Source organism: Haliaeetus albicilla, chromosome 8 (genome assembly GCF_947461875.1).
Source record: "Haliaeetus albicilla chromosome 8, bHalAlb1.1, whole genome shotgun sequence".
Lineage (NCBI taxonomy): Eukaryota > Metazoa > Chordata > Aves > Accipitriformes > Accipitridae > Haliaeetus > Haliaeetus albicilla.
This window is the reverse complement of record NC_091490.1, coordinates 33,916,405-33,936,722: the sequence shown is the minus strand read 5'-3', so window position 1 is coordinate 33,936,722 and position 20,318 is coordinate 33,916,405. Positions and strand designations below refer to the sequence as shown.

The 20,318-nt window shown below is 52.0% G+C and overlaps 1 protein-coding gene across 2 annotated transcripts in view; it reads right to left on the bottom strand.

Moving 5' to 3' along the window:
* Positions 1-20,318, bottom strand: part of PAPPA2 (pappalysin 2) — a 94,851-nt gene that overhangs the window by 6,446 nt on the left and 68,087 nt on the right. For both annotated transcript variants that reach the window (XM_069789652.1, XM_069789653.1), the window contains exons 17-20: positions 15,525-15,693; positions 14,678-14,810; positions 13,454-13,563; positions 10,650-10,721 (exon numbers count right to left, since the gene is read on the bottom strand). In XM_069789652.1, the coding sequence (XP_069645753.1) occupies positions 10,650-10,721; positions 13,454-13,563; positions 14,678-14,810; positions 15,525-15,693 (484 nt within the window). The remainder of the gene's footprint in view (positions 1-10,649; positions 10,722-13,453; positions 13,564-14,677; positions 14,811-15,524; positions 15,694-20,318) is intronic.

Below are 20,318 nucleotides of genomic sequence, written 5' to 3'. Positions count from 1 at the left end.
AAAAACCCACGCGCTTTCAAAGCCGGGAATCAGCACAAATGAAAAGAGAAAAAAATTAAAGGGAAAAATAAAAGAGGGAAGAATATTCCAGGCAAAGGAGGGATGTGGGAAAGGCTGGTTAGATCCCTCCACATCCCAGGCAGAAGCATCTCAGAGGGCTTGGCAGTGCCATTTCTCTCGAGGCTTCCAGGAGATGCCGTGCAGGAGGTACCGTCTCCACGCGGTGTTTTTCCACCATCCCTGCGGAGCCCCAGGGCCTGGGCCGAGCTGGCTGGCTCCCTCCTGGGGGGCTGCTGGCCTGCTCAGCAGGGAGCTCCCAGTGCCACTGGGGAGGCAGGCAGGGTCCAGACACTTTTATTCAAATCCATCTTATGTGTAGGTTGATTCACTGCAAAAGAGCATGAAAGGGTGCAACAGAGTGAGGGAAAGACGGAGCATGAAGAATAAATCACAGACGCCATCCGTATCATACATACTTTGGTGCTGCATCACAGGCATTTGATGAACATTATTTCCCAGGAATGCAGGTTTTCCTCTGGTTGAGCAGACCTGAAGGCCCAGTACCTTGCTTTTGGCGATGATCCATTCCAGATGCTTTGGAAGAAGGTGGAAAAAAGCACCCGGTCAATTGTGTAACTGAAGAGCTGAAAAGACTCTCCTGCACTGCCGTTGGGATAGAAAGTGCTTGCGATTTCAATCTGCCCACAGCTAGAGAAAACCCAGATCCCAGTTTCAGGGAATGAGGTCCAGCCTTAATAAGCAAAGTGTTTCCTTTCCCCCCAGCCTTTGGGAGGCTGCACAGGTCCTGGGCTTTGCAACTGTGCTGCTCCCATCCAAGCAGGGTGCATAGTTTGCTTTCACGCTGCTTCTAAGTCAGCATGGATTTTGCTGTCCTTTCGTCCTTCCCTTTGGGCATTGGTATTTGGGGCATTGACCTTGGATCCTTTGCATGCTGAGACAACCACATGCGACCCTGCAGCTGAGGGTCAGGTGTCTTTGTCCTTCTCAGCTGTCACTTTCCAAGCAGCTCCAGAGGAACAGGGGAACTGTCATTTCGGCAGGGGAGACAGGCAGGGACTGGCCCTGGAAAAGCTGCGGCTGCCATCAGACCCACGCCTTGTGCATCAGCTTCACCGCTGTGAATTCTGCTCTTGCGATGGATGAGTCGTTAGTGGTGGAAGGATCAGTTGGAGGAGACAGGAGGGAGATGGCATGGCAGGGGAGACAGGGACAGGGCTGGGCGATAAACCTCTGCTGGGGAAGTATCTCCCCTCGCTGTGCTTGTGATCTTCTAGGAGCCTCGCAAGGTCTTTGAGAGCAAGCCTCCAAAAGTGTCAGCATGTGCTCAGCACCAGAAATGAGAAAGTAGCAGTAACCAGGGCCAGGCTCTCACCAAGCACAGCTGGAAACCCCAGCCCATTTGGTGACAGAGGGATGTCAGCCCGAACCAGGACTCGCCGAACCACAGGACATGGACCTTGAGCTGCCCCAGGGCTGGAGACTGCTGCAGCTTCAGGGCTCTAAGGTGTGCAAGCCGCTGCACTTGGTGGGAGGAGCAGGCAGGGGCGCGTGGGGAAAGGAAAGCACGAAAAGGCTGCAGCAGCCCTTGGCCAGAGCTAGGCAGAGGGCAGCTTCTCCCAGCTGGATGCCTTTCTTTCCTTCCCACCTCAGCCACTAGCCAAGATATTTCAAAAGCTCTGGGAGGTCCCCGGGAGGACTTGAAGAGTGCCCAAAGCCTTGTTAAAAGTTTCGTTCACTTAAAGCCCCTATGCATCCACCACCCCAGCTTGGGTCCCTGGAAATTACCCCTCCCATCCCTGCCCACATCCCTCCAACATTGCTCCAAACCACTGTTTCCCTACAGAAAATGGGCTGGTGTCAGTCCCTTCAGCCACAGACACGGCAGGAGCTAGTTAAAGTGATACTATAGCCCAGTGTCCCCAGGACACATCCCTTTCCTTGCACACACACGCACACTCACACTGGTGAGGCAGAGAGCCCGGCCGTTCTTGGCTCCCCCTGCTTGCCCAGGGAAGTTGACTGGGAATGCAGACTGTGGGAGGAAATGACAATGTTCATTGTTTGGATTAAATATTTTTCTTGGCCCTCTCTCTGTTGCAGCGTGTCTTTTTTTTTTTTTCTTCTCCCCCCCTCAACACCCCAAGCACATTCACTTTCCCTCTCTCCTTCCTGAGGCTCTCCGGCACGCAAGGAGGAAATCAGCTCTGAAAAACACAGAGAGGGACAGAGAGGGAACAGGGCTGGCTTCTGCTCAAAAAGCTTTTTGCGATGCCTCACTGCCCTCAGCCACTCCAAGCAGCAAGCGAGCTCTACCTGGCCCATCACAGCGAGGGAGGCAGGGTGAGCACTGCTCAGAGGAAGAGAGCTCTAGAAATTTGGCAAGTGGCACCTGGGACCAACTGGCCTGAAGAAAAGAAAAGAGAAACAAATTCCTACAGACCTAGTGCTTCATCCACCATTTTTGTGTCTCCCAGTTTCTGTCCCCTGAGCTGTCCCTCTGCTCCTTTTGAACCATGGCAGCTGTCCCTTGGAGCCACACGCCTGTAGGATGGCTTACTTGGAGACATCGTGGACCTGCTCCGTCACCTCAGACACAGCCAGAAAGCAAAATAGACAAATGCCAATTGTTTCTGAGCTTACTGGTGTCCCTGAGCCGCTCACTCATCAGCTCAGCGTGCAGACCACTTTCATCACATCTCAGGTCTTCAGGAACATCTCCTCCAGCTCCAACATCCTTCTCCCCAGGCCTCACTAAGAAAACAGAGGTTTGTTGCTTGAGAAAGTACTCCATATACTCAAAGGAATGTTTCAAGGAAGAGGTGACAGACTGCAAGGCGGCATCCTGCTGTCTGGTTTCAGCCTATGTGCCATCACTTGTACTGCCGCACCCAAGGCAAGCAACAGCCCAGCTCCCAGCAGTCTTGGTATGCAGCTCTAGGTGTTCTTCAGGACAAAGGGGGTCCCTTGGACATGGGTTTCCTGCAAACACCTGGGCCCCGTTTGAATCAATCTGGATTTAATTTGGACAGGATCAGTGTCTGAAGGGGGATGGAGAGCACAGAGGTTAGACTGCTGCTTGGTCTCCAGCCTGAATGCTGCTGTAGATGACCATACTGGGAGAGCAGGTCTTTGCCGTCACGGTGTCTGAAAGTGCTTCTGTGTCCCAGGCCAGGATTTGGCTTGGACACACTTCTGCTGCAGAAGTGAGTATGTGGCACTTTGGGCTACTGAATGGGGATGCATTTCTTTATCCGTGTCCTGCTCTGTGGCTTGCTCCTCAGGGACCCCATGTCTCAGCAGACAGTGACCTGGAAAGTGCTTTGTGCAGTCCACAGGGACAAGAGTGAAGAAAGGGATGGAAAGGTGGTGTAGATGAACACCACATCAGAGTAGGTCTTTATTTCCATAAAAGCATCTGTGTCCATGATGTATTCATGGTGGGGTCCTTAGCCTTGTCCTTTTTTACACCCTGATCTCAGTGCTGACAGGAGAAGAGAAACAGAAGCAGGAAAGAACAAGTGAAGGGAAGCAGAGGAAGATGCTGTGTGTTGACAGTGCTCCTGGCAAGCATGGTGGCTCCCAGAGATGGGTCTCCTGCACTCACCATCCCCAGCGCTGCTGCTGCACACATGAGAGAAGCCAGGACTTCCCAGGCCATGAGCACCAGCCTGCAATCCTGCCCTCAGCAGCTCGCCTGCTGCCATGGATTAGATCTTCTGCCAAGCTGTTTGTGCAAAATATGTTGCAGGATAGAACGGGTTATGGAAAACAAGCCCTGAAAACCACAAGGGCCTCCTGACCCACTTGTATCTGGTTTCTGCCAAGTTCTTGTTACAGATCTTAAACAGAAAGAAAAACAATGTACGAGGGATGAAGGAGCTGAAGGGGAATGAATATTCGTGTTGGAAAAGCAGTTGGCTGGGCTACGCTTGGGGGTGTTTGTTTATTATTAGAAGCGATTCATTGATTTTTATTTCAGTAGGTGCTTTCAGTGGCTTTCCGCTCCCTCTGTGTCACCAGCTGCATGACTGTGACCGCTGGGAGAGGGGAAAGCGGGACGTGGACAGGGATGGAGGGATAGCACCTGAGCTGGAGAGGGCAGAGAAATAGTCATAGGTCACAGCATCCCAAGTGCAGGCCAGCCTGCACAATGTGGCTTGGGGGAGCTGAGGCTGCTTCCACCTCTTTGGGTCCCCACCAGCACTGGTAGTGTGCCTGGGTGCTGTGGTCCTACCTGTGCCAAAAGGCCCCCATTTTTCAGGGCTCTGTAAGCCTGTGCCTGTAGGCAGAAGAGCTGCACCTGTCCCCTGTCCTTGCACCATGCTGCTGTATGATCATTTTATTTCCCTCTGCTTTGTCTCTTAACAAAATGATGTTTCTATAATCACACTCCACATGTGTGCAGGGGACAGAGATGATCTCACAGTTTAGGAAAAGTATGCCTCAACTGAGATTTTGGAAAAGGAATAGGTTTCTCTGGGCTCATCCCCTGGAAGGCTTTATCCCATGCTAAGCAGCCCACGTTGCTCATGCGAAGAGCAGTATGAAAATGTACCTAGCAGGTACTTAGAGAGCTCCAATCTTGCCTTCCACCTCCCCAGCACGAAGGGCTTTGCCTTCACCAGTCAGGGGCTGGGTCTGATCCAGAAGTGACCACTACCTGCAGTCCACGCTCATTGTACTCCCCCACCGTCCGCACTTGCTGCATCAAGCATGGTGGAAGGTATAGCCCTGCCTAGTCCTTTCAGTATCTGTTTGTGGCCCTGATGTCCACTACTTTGTTTAATCCCTTTTTGAACTTAAAGCTGCTACTCACCCCTGCAGCCTCACGTGGCACCCAGTTTCAGAGTCCAGTGCTCACTGTGTCCAAAGCACTTTCCTCCACCTGTTTGAAATAAACCCCTTGCCAGTCTCAGTGAGTGCTCCGCACTTCTGCATCCATCTTACCCCGCACCTCTGTGACTTGGCAAACCTCCAGCACTCTTCTGCTCTCCAAACTGAAGAGTCCCAGACGTTTTAGGGTCTCCTTGAAGGGCAGCTGTGGCATCCCCTTAATCATTTTGATTGCTTTTTCCAACTCTGCTGCATCCTCTTGAGATGTGGAGGCCAACATGTCACATACTATCCAAAAGTTGAATGTACCAGAACCTAGGGCAACTCATCGAGTCAAGTTTGGTCACCTGGATCACAAAGGCTTCAGACTTTGGCAAGACTCCTGAAGGAATAGCAGTCATGCAGTCTGCCTCTTGCCTGCTTGCAAGAGCAGCAGTCACATTCAGTAGGATCCTCTTTGCATTTTCGAAGCCAGACAGCAGACAGAGGAAGAGTGCAGGCTGGACAAAGGGGTCATGAAATGCTCCCACGGGGAAAAGAGATGCGAGACTGGTGATGTGAGCATCACGAGAGACTGACTAAATTCCGGCCATGCTGTGATACCTAGTTGCTCTAGAGAGTCTCCCTGGAGAAGCTGGGGTGCCTCTAGACCTTATTGCCTTAAGCCCCAGGAGAGCAGAAGAGTATCTCTTTCCCGGAGCGGAGCATCCCACCAGCATCATGTTTCTGCCTGGTTTCCTGTGCTGAGCTTTGCCATGGTACAAAATCAGAGCGCACCCAGGTCTGGGAGAAGGGACACTCAGGGGCCCCCAGCCCCACTGGCAGCGAGGAGCACAGGCAGCTGCCTGCAGCTGGACTCCAGCTGCAGCGCTTTGCCCGGGGAGCGAGTCGCACCCTGTCTCCCGTCACATTAAAGCACAGCAGAACCCTGATTTTAGATGAGGCTTCCCACTGTCCCTATTGCATATGACTTCAAAGGGGTTAATTCTAGCTGACAAATGCTGGACACAAGCCACATACGTGCTGAGTGAGGGTTTTGTGCATGCTGGCGTGAAGAGCCAAGGATCCATTGGGGTCCTCGACTACCTGTTGGATCGAGAGACTCGAGAACAACTTGCAACCACAAACATGCTTCAATCCCTGTCTCATAATTTCCATTGTAATATCTCAGGAAAATCACAAAACAGGCAACGGATTAGTGTTTTACGATTGTGATAACATGACCAGCAGCACGCACAAGGGCAGTGAGACCTTGTCCTCATGCAGGCAAGACCTGAGAAATTCCTAGCAGCTCATGCTCACGACAGCTTTCTGGTATGGCCCATCTTCACCCAGGGTGTGAGGCAGAGACCTCAAGCCAAAGTCTTTGCATGTTCCTCCAGCGTGCAGGCGGGGCTGCTCAGAGCAAAGCACAGCAGAGCCAGCCGCAACCAGAGAGACACCGAGTTGTATCAGGAGGGAATTACTACCCTACAAGGCAGACCACAGCTGTAGTAGCTCTTGTCCAGCTCCTACCATACCAGTATGAAGCTCTGCCTCCCTGTGGTCTGTCCAAAGCAGGCTCTTTTAAATCCCTTGCAATTAACCCTTTGCTACCTGCATGCAATAATGAAACAGAGCTGGAGGTGGGGGCGAGGTCAGCATGTTCCACAATGTATAGGCTGCCCAGAAGAGCCTGCCCACGTTCACTGAGATCGCTGGAAGAGCAGCTTGCCTTCCTCTGAGGGTATTTGAGCAGGACAGTGATGGTTACTCCATCCTGTGAGTAACACTGGGTAAACATAATGATGATAAAATAAGCAAACTTTTTCACCTAAACCACAGCCACAGTGTGAACCACAGAGCCACTGTGGTGGGAGATAGTGGGGTGCAGAGCTAGTGAGTTGCACAGACTAGGAGATGCTTTATAGCAGCTACACTCAGGAGATGCTTTATAGCAGCTACACTCATGCATGGACTATTTTGCACCATGGCAGGAATAATCCAAGGGAGCAACCTGGATCACTGTACATGCTGTCTTCTCTGAAGTCAACAGCCTCACTTGCTCTTGGGCACAGGAGGAGGATAGCTGAGAGGTGGCCACCTCGGGATGGCTTAGGAGGACCTGCCCCAGATGCTGCAAACCCCTCCCTCACAGCAGCTGAGCACACTACCAGGACCATGACCGCCTTCTCCCAAACCACAGCAGGGAGGAGGGGTTTCTGTCCTCCTCCGCTCCCCTGTCCACTCAGCCCCAAGCCCCCTCCTCTCTCCCCCCACCTCCCCCATGCTGCCATCTGTTTTTCTACTGATGGCAGGGGAGGAGATGTTCTGCTGGCCCTTGAGAGGCAAAGCACACTCGGTGCTAACTTGTATTCCTGACAGGCTCCTGGAAAGGTTTGCATCCCTCCCTCCCTCCCTTGCCCGCTGAACTACGTGCCTCCCTGCTCCAGGGATGAGGAACTTGGCAAGGTGCAGCGAGAGACCAGGAGGCAGACGGACGACCAGATTAATGGAAAGAGAAGGGAGGTGGGGAGAGGAGTGAGAGGGATGAGCAGGCGGGCTGATCCGCTGCCAGTATACGATAAAGATGAGCGAGAATCCCTCTAACACCATTACGTGGTGACCTGAACTTTCCAATGTGAGGCAGGGGTCCAGCTGGGGCTGGGAAGGTTGAGGCTTGGCTACTGCCGGCATGCCCCAGCCTTAAGTGCCTCCACCAAGGAGAAACAGTACGAGCAGCCAGGAGGCCTGGATTTCTCTTATGTAGGGTTGTTCTCCTCACTGAGGCATCCAGATGAGAAAGCTGCTTCATTCAACACCGGCTCAGCAGTCAGTGGACAGACAATGGCATCTCCGAGGGGCTACTCAGACCTGAGGTGACCTGGACAGTCCACTGGAACAGCATGTCCCTGCCCAATGGAGAGCAGAGGCTGAGCTCCTAAAGGAGGTACCTCCAGTGAGGGATTACTGTGAAATGAGGAGGAACCTGGGACTAAGACGTCCCATGGACATGGCAAGTCAAGCTGAACCATGTCAGAACCAGCAGGGGCTATGTTCTGCAGGGGCAGAACATTTCTTGTGCAGACAAATGAAGGGGAGAACATGCAAAGGAGATGGGGGTGGGGGGCACCACACAGCAAGGACAGATTACACATTATATTCCATCTCTACCCAACTCTTGCTGTCTGATGTCCCCACATCCCACAAGAGATTGGGTCCCAAGTGAAATGGCCTCTGAGAACTGCAGTGCTTTTGGTCACAAGGACAGAAGCAGGATAAGAATAGAAATGAGGATGGAAGCCAGCACAGATGAAGCAGAAACAACATTCAGGGCGTTTTCTGTGGTAAAAAGGGGGGACTGGTAACACCTTCCTTCTTCCCAGTGCTGAGCAGCAGCTCCCAGAGCAATACTTTGAACGAGACGCTTTTGGTTAAGAGTTATTCTTTATGGCAAGACAATGACTACTATAAAACAGATGTGAAAAAAAGTTATCTAGGAAGACTTGGCTTATCAGTCCAACCTTAACAGCCTGCAGCATTGTAGAAGAAAACCCAATGAAAAGAATAATGAAAGACATGTGAGAAGTGAGGAGGAGGAGAATAGGGAGGAGGCAGCTGTGAGCTGTATCAAAAAGGAGAACATCAGGGTGAAAGAAACTATCTGAGGATGAATCTTCATTAGTATTACAGTGAGTGACTGTGACCTTAAAAATAGGCCTGTGATGATGAAACTAATGAGGAAGAAGGCATTGTTCCACAGAGGAGGATCAGGATATCTGACAAATAGTTAGATGACCCAAAGAACTAGAGAGAGAAACAGGATGACATTCACTTGTATAAAATTGAAGGGTGAGCTCTTGTACTGATGGTAAAACATCTGCTGCTAGCTTGGAGTTCATCAGTTGGAAACAAAGGAGGTAGAGAAAGATCTGGGCGTACTTGCTGACCTCAGGATATCTCTGAGCTGCCAGACAGACGCAACTGCAGAAATAACAGATAAAGTCCTGGGTCCTATCAAAAGAGACATTTCCAGCACAAGGAAGCTTTGTGCAGGGCTTTGGTGAGACCTCAGCTGGAAGAGTATGTACTGCTTGTTCATTCCTGATGAAAGATTAATTGAAAGCAGAAAAGGCATTAAAAAGTCTACAAGGGCAATGAAGAGCATGGAGTCTCCATATTTTGGTAGGACACTGCAAGATTTTGGCTTGCTTAAGTTCCTGTATACTAAAACTGCTGTCTAGGATTTCTTTCTAAGAGTAAAAGGGGATGACAAGCATCCAGGAACAGAAAGAGGTAATGTTGGCTGTGAGCATGTCTAGGTGGCAATGAGAAGACAGTGACTGTTACTGTGAGATGCTGGGACTTCAGGTAGTTGGACCCTATCTCTCTCTCACACACGCGCACACACACACACGAATAAGCTGGCATTTTTCATCATTCCCTATGGGATCTCTTGCTGAAGACACAGACACAAGGTGAAGTGCAGGAACCATAGAAAAGGAAAGGCTGGGGTCGGTCTGGTGTACCTTACCTCATGCCTGTGTCAGCTTTCTCTCACCTGAGCTGCACAGGAAGGGAAGAAGGAGCACCTCATACCCCATTTGTTTCTTTTTTGGAAGGACCAACTCCCAGAGAGCACAAGGAGCAGTTCTCCCTTGATAGCAGGAGAACCGCAGAGACGATCACCACAACCATCTGGACTGCTCTTCCACATAAGTCCATCCTACTTCAAATACATTGCCCCAGAGCTGAGCTAAAAGATGTGGGTTAGAAAGACCTGGAGCTCCCAAAACACCAGAGGATCCATTGCTAAGCTCTGGTACTCAACCATCAAACACCTCTCTAGCACACAGCACATCATTCCCCTTGCAGCCCATGTCTTGCAGTAGAGACGCACAACACAGCCACTGAGTTTGGGAAATAACTGCTGCACCTTCTGTTGACCATAACATTTCCTTCCCGGGGACGTGTCCCCTGCAACATCACCCTCTCTCCCACAGTTCAGTTGACAAAGAGCTGAGCTAGGCAGAATCGGTGAGCAAAAGTGATCATCTGCATTGAAATGAGCACATAAAAGAAATATCAGCAAACCCCAAAGCTATTTTTGGTGTGCAAGCTTCATTTACATTTTTCTTTTTGGTAAAAATCCAAAATTTTCACATACAACATTCCAAAATACACCCCCCGTTTTCCTTTTATCCTCAATCATAATAACAACTAGTGCTTGACAAAGACTGCCTATTTTTAATTTCCTTTGTGAACTGACTCCAGGCTGCCTATGATTTTCTCCTGCCTGGTCATTATTCAAAATGAAATGAGTGGCTAACCAATTTCTGCAAGGAATTCTTTGTCTGCAGATTCTTCAGGAGCGGTTTGTTTTGCATATACGAGGCTGGAAATCCTAGCTGTTTTGGTTGGACGCGTGAGTCACGCAGGGCTTTTCTGGATCCGCGTTACTCTAGAACTGCAGTTCTGGTTAAGGAAATATTCAGGCTTGGAGTCAGCACGGGCTTTTTGGGGATACCCCTTGCCAGTGAAATCCTTTTGCTAGAACATTCTTCCCAGGCTGGCCAAGAAGAAGCAGGCAAGGAAGGAAGTGGGTTATTCTGCAGCAATCGTTCCCCAGTACCGCCCTGGCTGTGGGGGACCATACCCAAGGATGCTTGCTCTGGTCTTTCTGCTCAGCCAGCAAGCCCCGGCCCAGCTCGGAGCAAACACGAAGTCAAAGCCATCCGGCTTTGTGCTGGAGCCTTCATTGCCAGGAGCTCTCCTGCAAGGAGCAGGCAGCTCGTGCTGGGGGCAGGGGGGCTTACCTCGCACGACTGGATGCAGTGAATGACAGAGGGGTCTGGATACCATCGCAGCCTGCCTGTGCACACAATATGCTGAGGAGGGAAGGAGAAAAGAGCAGTAAGGCAAGGTGGCAGAGGGAGGGCAACAGCCACCAATGCTTTCTGGAGGTAGAGGGTCTTCCACAAAGCTGCGTTGCTCATCACGGTGCAGAACAGCAGTGGCACCCCCAGGACCCTCCCTGCGCCTCTGCCCAGTGGGAAACCCTTTGAAGCCCATCAAACCCAAAGCAGCTGCACCTGGTTCACCCACAAACCAGGCTACATTGTTCAAAGCAGAAGCTAGACAGACACGTGTGTGTCTGTATGTAGACTTATATAGATACGCACTGAGAGAGGACAAAGGGAGATGGCAGGGATCACCAGAGAAGTGGGGCTTGGCTGGCAGTACCACCTCATGGTGACTGACTTGGCCACAAGCTGCTGCTGGGAGGAAGCCACCCAGTGCCATGACAGGCTGAGTCTGCCATCACCTCTCTGTGTGATGTTGGATTCACCAGCTTCTTGCTCGGGATGGGGGCCTCAGCTGGTCATCACTCAGTGCCTGCATCAGTTTGCTTATTGACCCCTGCTCAGGCTCCGAGAACCAGGTCCCGGGAGGACTCACCTCCCCAGACTCATGTTCACTCACGGGGCTGAGGTTATTGTTGGTATTTATGAGGCACGAACTCAGCTGTTGCAGCCAACTGGACACAAGAGCAAGATGCAAAGGGCTCGGTTTCATTGTGCTGGAACGCGTTGTCCCGCTCATTCAGCAGGGGTTTGTGGGGAGCACTTATGATTATACAGGGGGAAGAAAAGCCCCACCGCACATGCGATTTCCTCCTTGTAAAGCTCAGGCAGACTTTGAAATCTGAGGCCCCATAAAATGATGGTTGGCCTGTGAAAGTGTCCTAGGATGCCCTTCATAGCGTGGGAGCTGCACAGAGGGGCAGCTCATATGTTTTCTCCTAGCCTCCCATTTGAAATGCACAGCAGCAGGCAGACTGGCTCCAGCATTCCCATGTGGCACGGCAGCTGGGGATAGGGCAGCTCTGCCCACGCCGACCTGCTGCAGGTCCTTCTGCTGCATGTTCGGTCAAGACCATGACGGGGCTGGGGCAGGATGAGGTCCTGGCCATCCTTAGCCAGTGCAGGGAAGGCAGACCTGGAGGGAGCCGCCATCAGATGGGGCAGAGGCTGGGGGTGCTGGCTGAGCGAGCCAATTCCTGCTCAGCCCAGAGGAGGTTTGCATCCTAACCCGACTGGGGTGTTTCATATGTGGTTGTTGTTCAACTTGAATGGCATCTTAGCATACTCATATTAGTATATTTGTATTCCTGGCTGGGAAATGAGGGCAGAGGGACAAACCTGCTCGTCTGTGGGACACAATGAATCAGAGCTGAAAGCAAAACAGGACCGTGCCCTCCTCGAGTGGCCTCTGCAGCTCCCTGCCTGGTTTGCCCCATCCTCTCCATCACCTCAGGATCACGGCAGCTCCCAGGAATGGCAAGCTGTTGGAGGCTTGGAGGAGCAAAGCGGGGAGCAGAGGCAGGAGCCAGGACAGAGAGGAAAACAAGACGGTCCAGGGAGAGAGATCCTGGCAAAGGGGAGCGCTGTTTCTTAAAATAACACCTCCCCTCCCTCCTCCTCCTCTCTGCAAAATGCCTCTCTTGCACGAGAGCCCACAGCAGCAGCGAAAGGGAAGCCGAACGCCACTGCCTGAACAGGCCAAGCCATCCAATCCCTCAAAGGCAAGGACTCCTTCCAAGGCTCGTGCTTAACCATCCCACACGCCCCGGCCATCCTCAACCCCCGGCAGCGATCTGTCATAGGTCTGATTCAAGGCGACGTACAGTAGTATCCACAAGCATGATGCTGGGCCTCCTGCGGGTTCCCAGGAGGAGGGGAAAGCATTTAGATGGGAGCACTGGCTCCTGGGAAGATTGTTTGCTTTTCTTTGTTCCACCTCCTTCCGTATGCATCTCGTTTTTATTTTAAGAAATATTCCCCCGACGGAGCTGCTTTTTGGGAAAGTCGTGCCATGAGGATCCAAACTATTTGAGGATCCAAACTATTTGAGCTATTTGAGCTGTTTTGCCTACAAAATGAGTAAGAGATGGGGAGGAAAAGGCTCCCCTCTTCCAGCAGCAGAGGCAACCAGCCGGCCAGCGGATCCTGGCAGCCTGAGACACCTTTCAGCTGACAGTGCCCTGCTTCCTCCCTGGCAGGGAGATGCCTGCCTGGGGTTGCATCTCTGCTGGCAGGTAATCGGGGACCCAGGCTCACACTGTGCCAGGGGCGGCTTTTACTCTCCCAGCCCACTGGCTGACTAACAGCAGCTTAGCATGTTTAGGCATGCAGCATGTCCTGAAAAATCAGTGGGATTCCTGCACTTAACTTCGTTCATTGTGGTATCCTGCAAGTCCTTGAAAGCTGGCTTACGAGCTGATAACTTATGCTGAACTTTGGTATGGGAGAGCAGGAGGCTATTCAGTAGCATCCACAAGGGAGGGAAGAGGGGAAAGAAGTGGTGGGAGGAAGGAGGACTTTGGCACTGGAACCTGGTTATGGGGAGCAGCAGGTACCTCGAGAGCTTGCAGCCTGGGCAGCTCCTTGGAGAGGGCCAGCCAGCCATGAGCTCACTTATGGTGCTTATCTTTCCAAGTCTTACCATTCTTCACCCAAGGCAAAGAGACTTCAGTTAAAAAACACCAGGTAGAGAAGAGGGGGCTCCCATCTATGCTGCTAGTGAACCCCCTGCTAGAGGAATCCATCTTCCCGTTTACCTGGACTCTGGTGGGCTGCAGACGGTGATCCATAGTCTCAGCAGTTACATTTTCGGGCAGGATGACAGGGTCACTGGGAGGTATAATACAGGAGGGTATGCACACAGCACCTGCAGGAGGACAGTGAGCCTTGAGGACTTCATCAGGAACCAGGCAATGATGTTTTACAGGAAGGCACCAGACCCAAACGTGTAGGCTCCTCACTAAGGGTAGAGGTGGACATAGAGGAGACCCTTTTCCTCCCAACCTGGGATGACAATTCCTTCCCCACATCCTGAATTATGCAACAGCCTACAGGAGCTGTGGCCAATTCCCTTCTCTCAGATGAGAGGAAAATTGAACATGCCTTAAGACATAGATTCAAGCCCTGAGGACAGGACGTGGGATCCAGCATGAAAATAAGTCTGGCCAGATGCCATAGGATATTTGTTGACAAGTTAGAAAGCATCTTCCGTAGTTTTTTTACCACACTGAATTCCCACTGCCTTCCTATGACCCAGGAAACCACCTTGGAAAACCAGGTGGATCCCAGCCCTAACCCCAGCCTCACATCAAGTCTCTCCAAAGCTTAACCTTAGCAGGCCCTGCCCTTAGACTTGCCTCAGCCTGTTTTCATGAGACCTGGACGACTGGTGTGTTTGCTTCAGAGTGATACGGGCTTTGCTCAAGCATCCTGTCCAGCGGGATGCCAGATGAGATGCAAAGACTGTGACTGAGCATTGCAGCTTTTCCTGAATGCACAAAGCGACCAAGTCCGGGAGAAAGAAATGGATGATGTGGTCCCTCATCTGGTGAAAGTGCCCTGTTACACACGATTGTCACTGTGGCTTTTATCTAGGACCTGCCACATTAACCCTGCAAATGTCAGCAGTAGTAACAAGTGGAGAGACCTTGCGGGGGATGGAGGGCTAGACATTAGGAAAACTACTGCAAAGGGCTGGGTTTGCCCTAGAGATGAGACCCTGCTACTTCTGAAAAAAAGAGATGCTTGCACTGGAGCTAGCTTTAGCTTTAAGTCTTGCCCATGAGTACAACCAGAGCATGCACAAGGCTAAAGCCGCGCTGGCTCTGTGTTTAGAAAAAGGATGGAAGAGAAAACAGGAATTTTTTTTTCATAGATTTAGTGGGGATTGGTATAAGAAGAGTCATTGTGACCTTCAGCATTCTGGGAGAACTGAGTCAACATAAGGTTTGTTTTTCTGTTTAGCTTTTCTCTGCCCTCACCTATGCTGTGTCCCTGCTCGCACTTGTACTCCACGAAATTCAGCTCCGGGGGTGGCAGGCAGGTGCCCCATAAGCTCTCACACAGTTTGAACTCCTCTGTCCATAAGCCCTCCTTGGTGCAGATGATGGGAACCTGCAAAGCAGAGGGAGAGCAGCCGGTGTTACTACTGGCAGGGCAAGGCTCACCCTGCCTGGCCACTGCCCAGCTCTAGGGGTGGGAGCACAATACAAGGACCCCCCTCCTGCTGGTGAGGTCCAGAGGGAAGTTCTCCAGGGCAGCTGGGTTGCAGCCATGTAGTCCAGCCTATGTATGCTTTGCACTACTGACCAGAAAGCAAATTGTTTTCCAGCTGCTCCTAGATCCCACCAGAGGGAATCGACCACACTTCTACTGACAAGACCCTTCCAGCAGGTTGGATGTGAAACCTGGGTGGAAAAGCCTGGCAGGCAGCAGCCTCCATCCCCAGGCAAGCCCTTTGGGTAGCAAGCCTGCTGCAGCAAGGTTGCCCTTCATCCCGGCAGCATTCACAGCAGCAACCCAAACCTGCTGGAAACCCTCTACTGCTGCTTTCCCACCCTTTTCACTCAAGACAAGCAGGCTTACTTAGGACCACGACTTTTTGGAAGGGTCACCAGGGAGCAGGAGAGCAGGTAGTGATGCACCCTGGGCCATGGTTGGTATGCAGCAAGAAAAGCTTTAGGTTTGCAGCTGTTTGGTGGTACAAGGGCATTTAGCCAAGCTGCTGTGTGGTCCCTCTGCACAGCCGGGCACGGGGAGCTCTGCTGTTCTCAGGTGCTCTGAAGCACAACGCTCGGCCAGTCTCTGCATCTCCCCCAAGTCACTCACCTGTTGCCCCTGCGGCTCACAGTTGAGGACGCACCGGCTGTCCAGCTCAAAGCCGTGGGTGCAGTTGTACATGCCCTCGAAGACGGGAGGGGGGGGCTCACACACCACGGGGACGCAGTGGCCCTCTTCCCACTGCCCACTCTCCAGGCACTGGACCTTCAGGAACTTCCTGGGGAAACACAGATGCCAGAGCGGGCTGCGGCACCCCAAACAAACCCCACCTTGGCTGGACCAAGCATCCCACAGAGGCAGGAGCAGCCTAGAGACATCTCTCCTGGAGCACAACCAAGCCCCCCTGCGTGGGGCTTTCCCATGCCATCCCACCCCTCGCCATAGGCAGATTCTCCCAAAGGGACAGCCCACGCTCAACCAAGACCTTTTTCCCCTCGCTGGGGGGATCGCACTGATTTAGGATCACTGGATACTTTTTCCTTGCACTCACCACCCCGTTGCTCCCCACCTCTCATGGTACCTCTAAACCATTCCTCTCTGCCCCGCAGCCCCTGCGGGTCCTAGACTGCCTTGTCCCACCGCCAGTAGCTACATACTTTGCTGGATGGAGTGAGCCTCCACCAGTAAATCCTGCTGGCTTGTGCCCAGCTACTCCTGAGGCTCCTCTTTGTACTCCAGCCAGATCTGTCAATCCCGCTCTCGCCGTGGAGCTGTCATTCTGCAGCAGACCAATACCATCTTGTGCTGCTAAAACAGCCCAGGCGCAAACTACTTGCCAAAAAAACAGTGAAAAAAGAAAGGAAGAAAAATTCCAGGAGCAAAGTCCACCCGCTTTTCAGTCTCTTGTCCTTGGCAGCAATATAGACATCGCATCTTTTACACAGAGGCATCAAAACCCCACAAGGCATCTGGCTGGCTGGGGACCGCTCTCCCAGAAGAGGACACGTCATCGCAACCCCAGACTTTGACACATAGGTTTTGACAGCACTGATGGGCTTTACCTGAGCCAGTGCTGATTGCTCCATCCTTAACAAGGCTTTCCACCCCCCTGCCACTCCCCCCCTCCTGTGCTTCTTTACTAGACAGCCTGCTCCAGCTTCTTGCCCCTGCCCTCTCCCACCACCAGTGCCAGCAGGCAGGGCTCCGGGTGCACATTATGGAGTTTATAGCATGCTGCAGGTATGCGGAGGGTGGTTTAACTGGGTTGGAGAAACCCCTGGGGGCAGGCACTAAATTGCCTGTTGCTCTGAGCAGCAGCAGACATCGCGTGGGGCCACCCAGCTGCTCCCCAACACACGGTGCGGGGTCACGCAGCCCGGAGAGGCAAGGGGACCCCATTTGCACCCCCACTGCCAGACCTGGAGCAGGAGCTGGTGGCCATCCCTATCACATTTCTGCTGGGAACTCCTGGATGGGAAATTTGAGAGCTTTTTGAAACATTCTCATCTTTTTAAGTATTTACGGCTCTTACAGATTCCCCTTCTTCCTTCAGAAATCAGAGATCTGTTTTCCCTAAAGACTGTATAAGGGAGGCAGTGGGTTCCTGCTGTGGTGAATTCAGGCTTCAGCAGGTGATGTGGAGGCAGGCAGAGGAGCGGACATGGCAGGTCCCCTGGCACAGAGCTCTGCACAGTATCTTCCCACAAGACCATGCTAGGAACACGGGCTGCCGTGGTGTGAGCATCTGAGCAGCAAGTGGTCTGGCAAAGTCACCCCAAGAACAGTAGCCTTGAATTGACTGAAAAGAACTGCAACTACATAAGATTTTGTAAGGGTGGTGAGGAAGAGCAACTCTGGATCCCATTGTGGGCATCTGTGGTTTCAGCCCACCCCTAATCATCCACTGGGATGATGGTCACTGCCTTTTGAAGATGTCCCCATCAGACCTTGCCTCCTCCTGTGTCTGTCTGAATGCTTTGCGGTGCCCACCTTTAAAGGCAAATGGAGACAGGTGCCATGAGGCATTTTCTGTGTTGGACATCCAGGTCCTCAAGCAGCATTTTCCCCATCTTGAATTGCCTGGCACGCAGGGTGTGATCCAGCTGTACAACTTGTAAGGGTAAATCACTGGGGGTTGAGCTGATGGCGTTACAGCAATAGGAGCAAGCTGGGAGTGTGGAGAAGCATCCCAGCCACACGTTACTTCTCACTTCCCCACCAGCCACCAGAACATAACCAATGCATCCACCGCACCTCGCTGTTGCTCCTCCAAATCACAGCAGAGGCCCTCTGCCTGGGAGCCATGGGAAGACCTGGGGAGAACAGCTGAGCATGGGGAGGGCACACTGCAGGAGCTGCAATTTGCAAGGTGCACACTGTGATTTGCAGCCCTATCATCTTCACAGGGGCTTCTTGTCTTGACGTGGTGCTGGAGTGGTGCCGGCATGGGGGCCGGCACCATGCATGGCCTCTCCCACCTTCCCCCAGACCTGCACCCTCCCCAGACCTGGGAGGACATACTGCCTTGCTCTGGAGGCTCACCCCACCACCATCATCCATGCTGGGGAACTTCAAACAGGGCTAGCCTGGGCTGACCCCAGGGTAGAAGGTGGCATGTGGACCGCTGTTGCACATATGAAGAGAGCAACTTATATTAAGGCATGGGGAAGGGAAGGGTAAGGCTTTAAAATAAAATAAAATAAAATAAAATAAAATAAAAAAATAAATATATATATATAAAAGCACAACCTCATAACAGCTTGAAATTTCCAGACCCCCCCAACTTCTGATCTGGGTTAGAGGTATTTCTCAAGGATTAACAAGAAAGCCCGGAAAATCGGAGTCAAAGCTTCCCCCTCCAACCAGGCAAGCAGATGCCTAATGGGTAGAGGAGGCAGGAGAGACATCTGAAGCCAGCTAGGGCTGCATCTGACATGAAGGCAGGAGCACTCGCCCGGCTCTGGGAGCTGAGCATGCCGGGGCCTGGCTGGGATTCAGCCATGTACTGGGGTGGCCAGCTTGGGGGGGGCTGGGTCCACCATACAGGAACAGTGATAAATGAGCCTAAAGCCTCATCTCCCATAGCAGGAGACTGACAGATTAAAAAAAGAACAGGAGGGAAGGAGGGAGATTTGCTGGTAAATTGAAAGAAAGCAACACCAGCTTGTAGGACCTCTGCTGCTGTGCTCCAAACAGCCTGGGAAACCTGGGCTGTAAATCTTGATCAGTGACCTTAGAGGTGGAAGTGACGCAGGAGTCTGGTTGACAGCCTGTGTTTTCTTTACCTGGCTGTTTGGCTCCCTCAGCTGCGCGGGTGTTTGCCTCTTATCTGGAAGGGGCCAGACATGGGCAGAAGCAGTCAGCACACCACCTACCACAAACGTACAGTGTCCTGGTGCCCTGCTAAACTCCGGTGCTCTGGGGTTAGGCTGTCCTGCTTTGCCTGCTGTGAACCTTCTGATGTGTTTCCAGCCCCTGGTCTGCTAACTCCTTCCTGTCCATTTTCTCCTCCACGTTCCCCTGCCTCCTCTCCCTCTTTCATGGTCTCTGTAGTGTTTGAAAGGGGAGAGGAGGTGGAGGGGGCTGACATCTCCATGGAAGCTCATCAGGGAGCTGTGCTGTCCTCCCTTGATCTCTGGTCAAAAGGCAGGCTGAGACTTTCAAAGCTTCCTGAAAGGACCTGGGTGCCCACTTCTTCTTTGCTTCATTCCCTCAAGCTAGTAGAAGGGTCTTAACGCCTTACAAAGGTAGCTTTGAGATCCCCAAATGTCTTCTCTCCAAGGAATCATCCTGCATTGGGCAAGTGAAACAAACCCTCTGCAGGGTCTGACCTTTTCGGTCCCCAAACTGAGAGCATCTTCTCAGCATTAGAGTGCTCCTCTAAATGATGTCCTAGATATTCCTGTTAGAGAGCTGCTTCAGATGGCACTTCACAGTGGAAGCAACAGCATGGACCACTGCGGGGGTGATGCCCATTTTCCCCAAAGCATCTGACCTCTGACTTTCAGGCCAGTTCTTTTCAATGCTGCAGCTGTGGACAATGCCAAATATTGCTCCTTGACAGTTCATTTCTCTCTGTGATCCAAGTGGGTGGGTTGGTGCTGCCATTGGACAGATGCTGCCCAAAACCAGAGAGCTCCCATCACAAAGCACAAGTTACCCTTGTTAACATTATTTTGGGGTTAGATGTGAAATAGCTTGGCAGCTGGAAACCAGGCTGTTACGTGAACTCTCCAGGCATTTCCTTTAGGAAGAGTCAAAGAAGTTTTACCCTTCTCGTCATCATCATCAGTCAGATGATCCTGCCAGCAGAAAGGCAGCAAATCTCTGGCAGGATCTTGATTATACAATCAACATTTCCTCAAGGATCCCTTGTTGACAAGCAGTGATTTCTGAAGGGCTTTTCCTCACCCGGGTTAACAGATAAAAGCACCTCCGAGACAACGGATTTCTTTGCCCCCTTTCACTTCCACTTATGCTACAGGAAATGAATTTCAACTAAGATTGCAGGAGCCTTCTAAGCATCCTTACTGCCCCTACAGTAAAATTCACTTAATGAAACAGAAGTGAGGGATTCACATGAACATCTGTGTCCAAGAGCATCTCAGCTTGGATGGAGACAGCTGGATCCCAGCCATGGCTCAGGCCTGCATAAGGTGGGCACTGTAGCCCTACCTCACAGAGCAAAGCCCCAGAGCTTGGGTCCTCAGTTCAGCTGTAGCAGCTGTGATGTTTAACGAGGTGCATGAGAGGGAAAGGCACTGCAGAAGGCTGATCAAAAAAGCAGCTAGTCAGGAGGTGATGCTGAGCCCCGGCTGGGTTGAACTCCTGCTCGCTCACATTACAGCTTAACTGTCCCTGTCCACAGGGGATCCAAAGCCATCCCTGAAGGAAGGTGCCTAC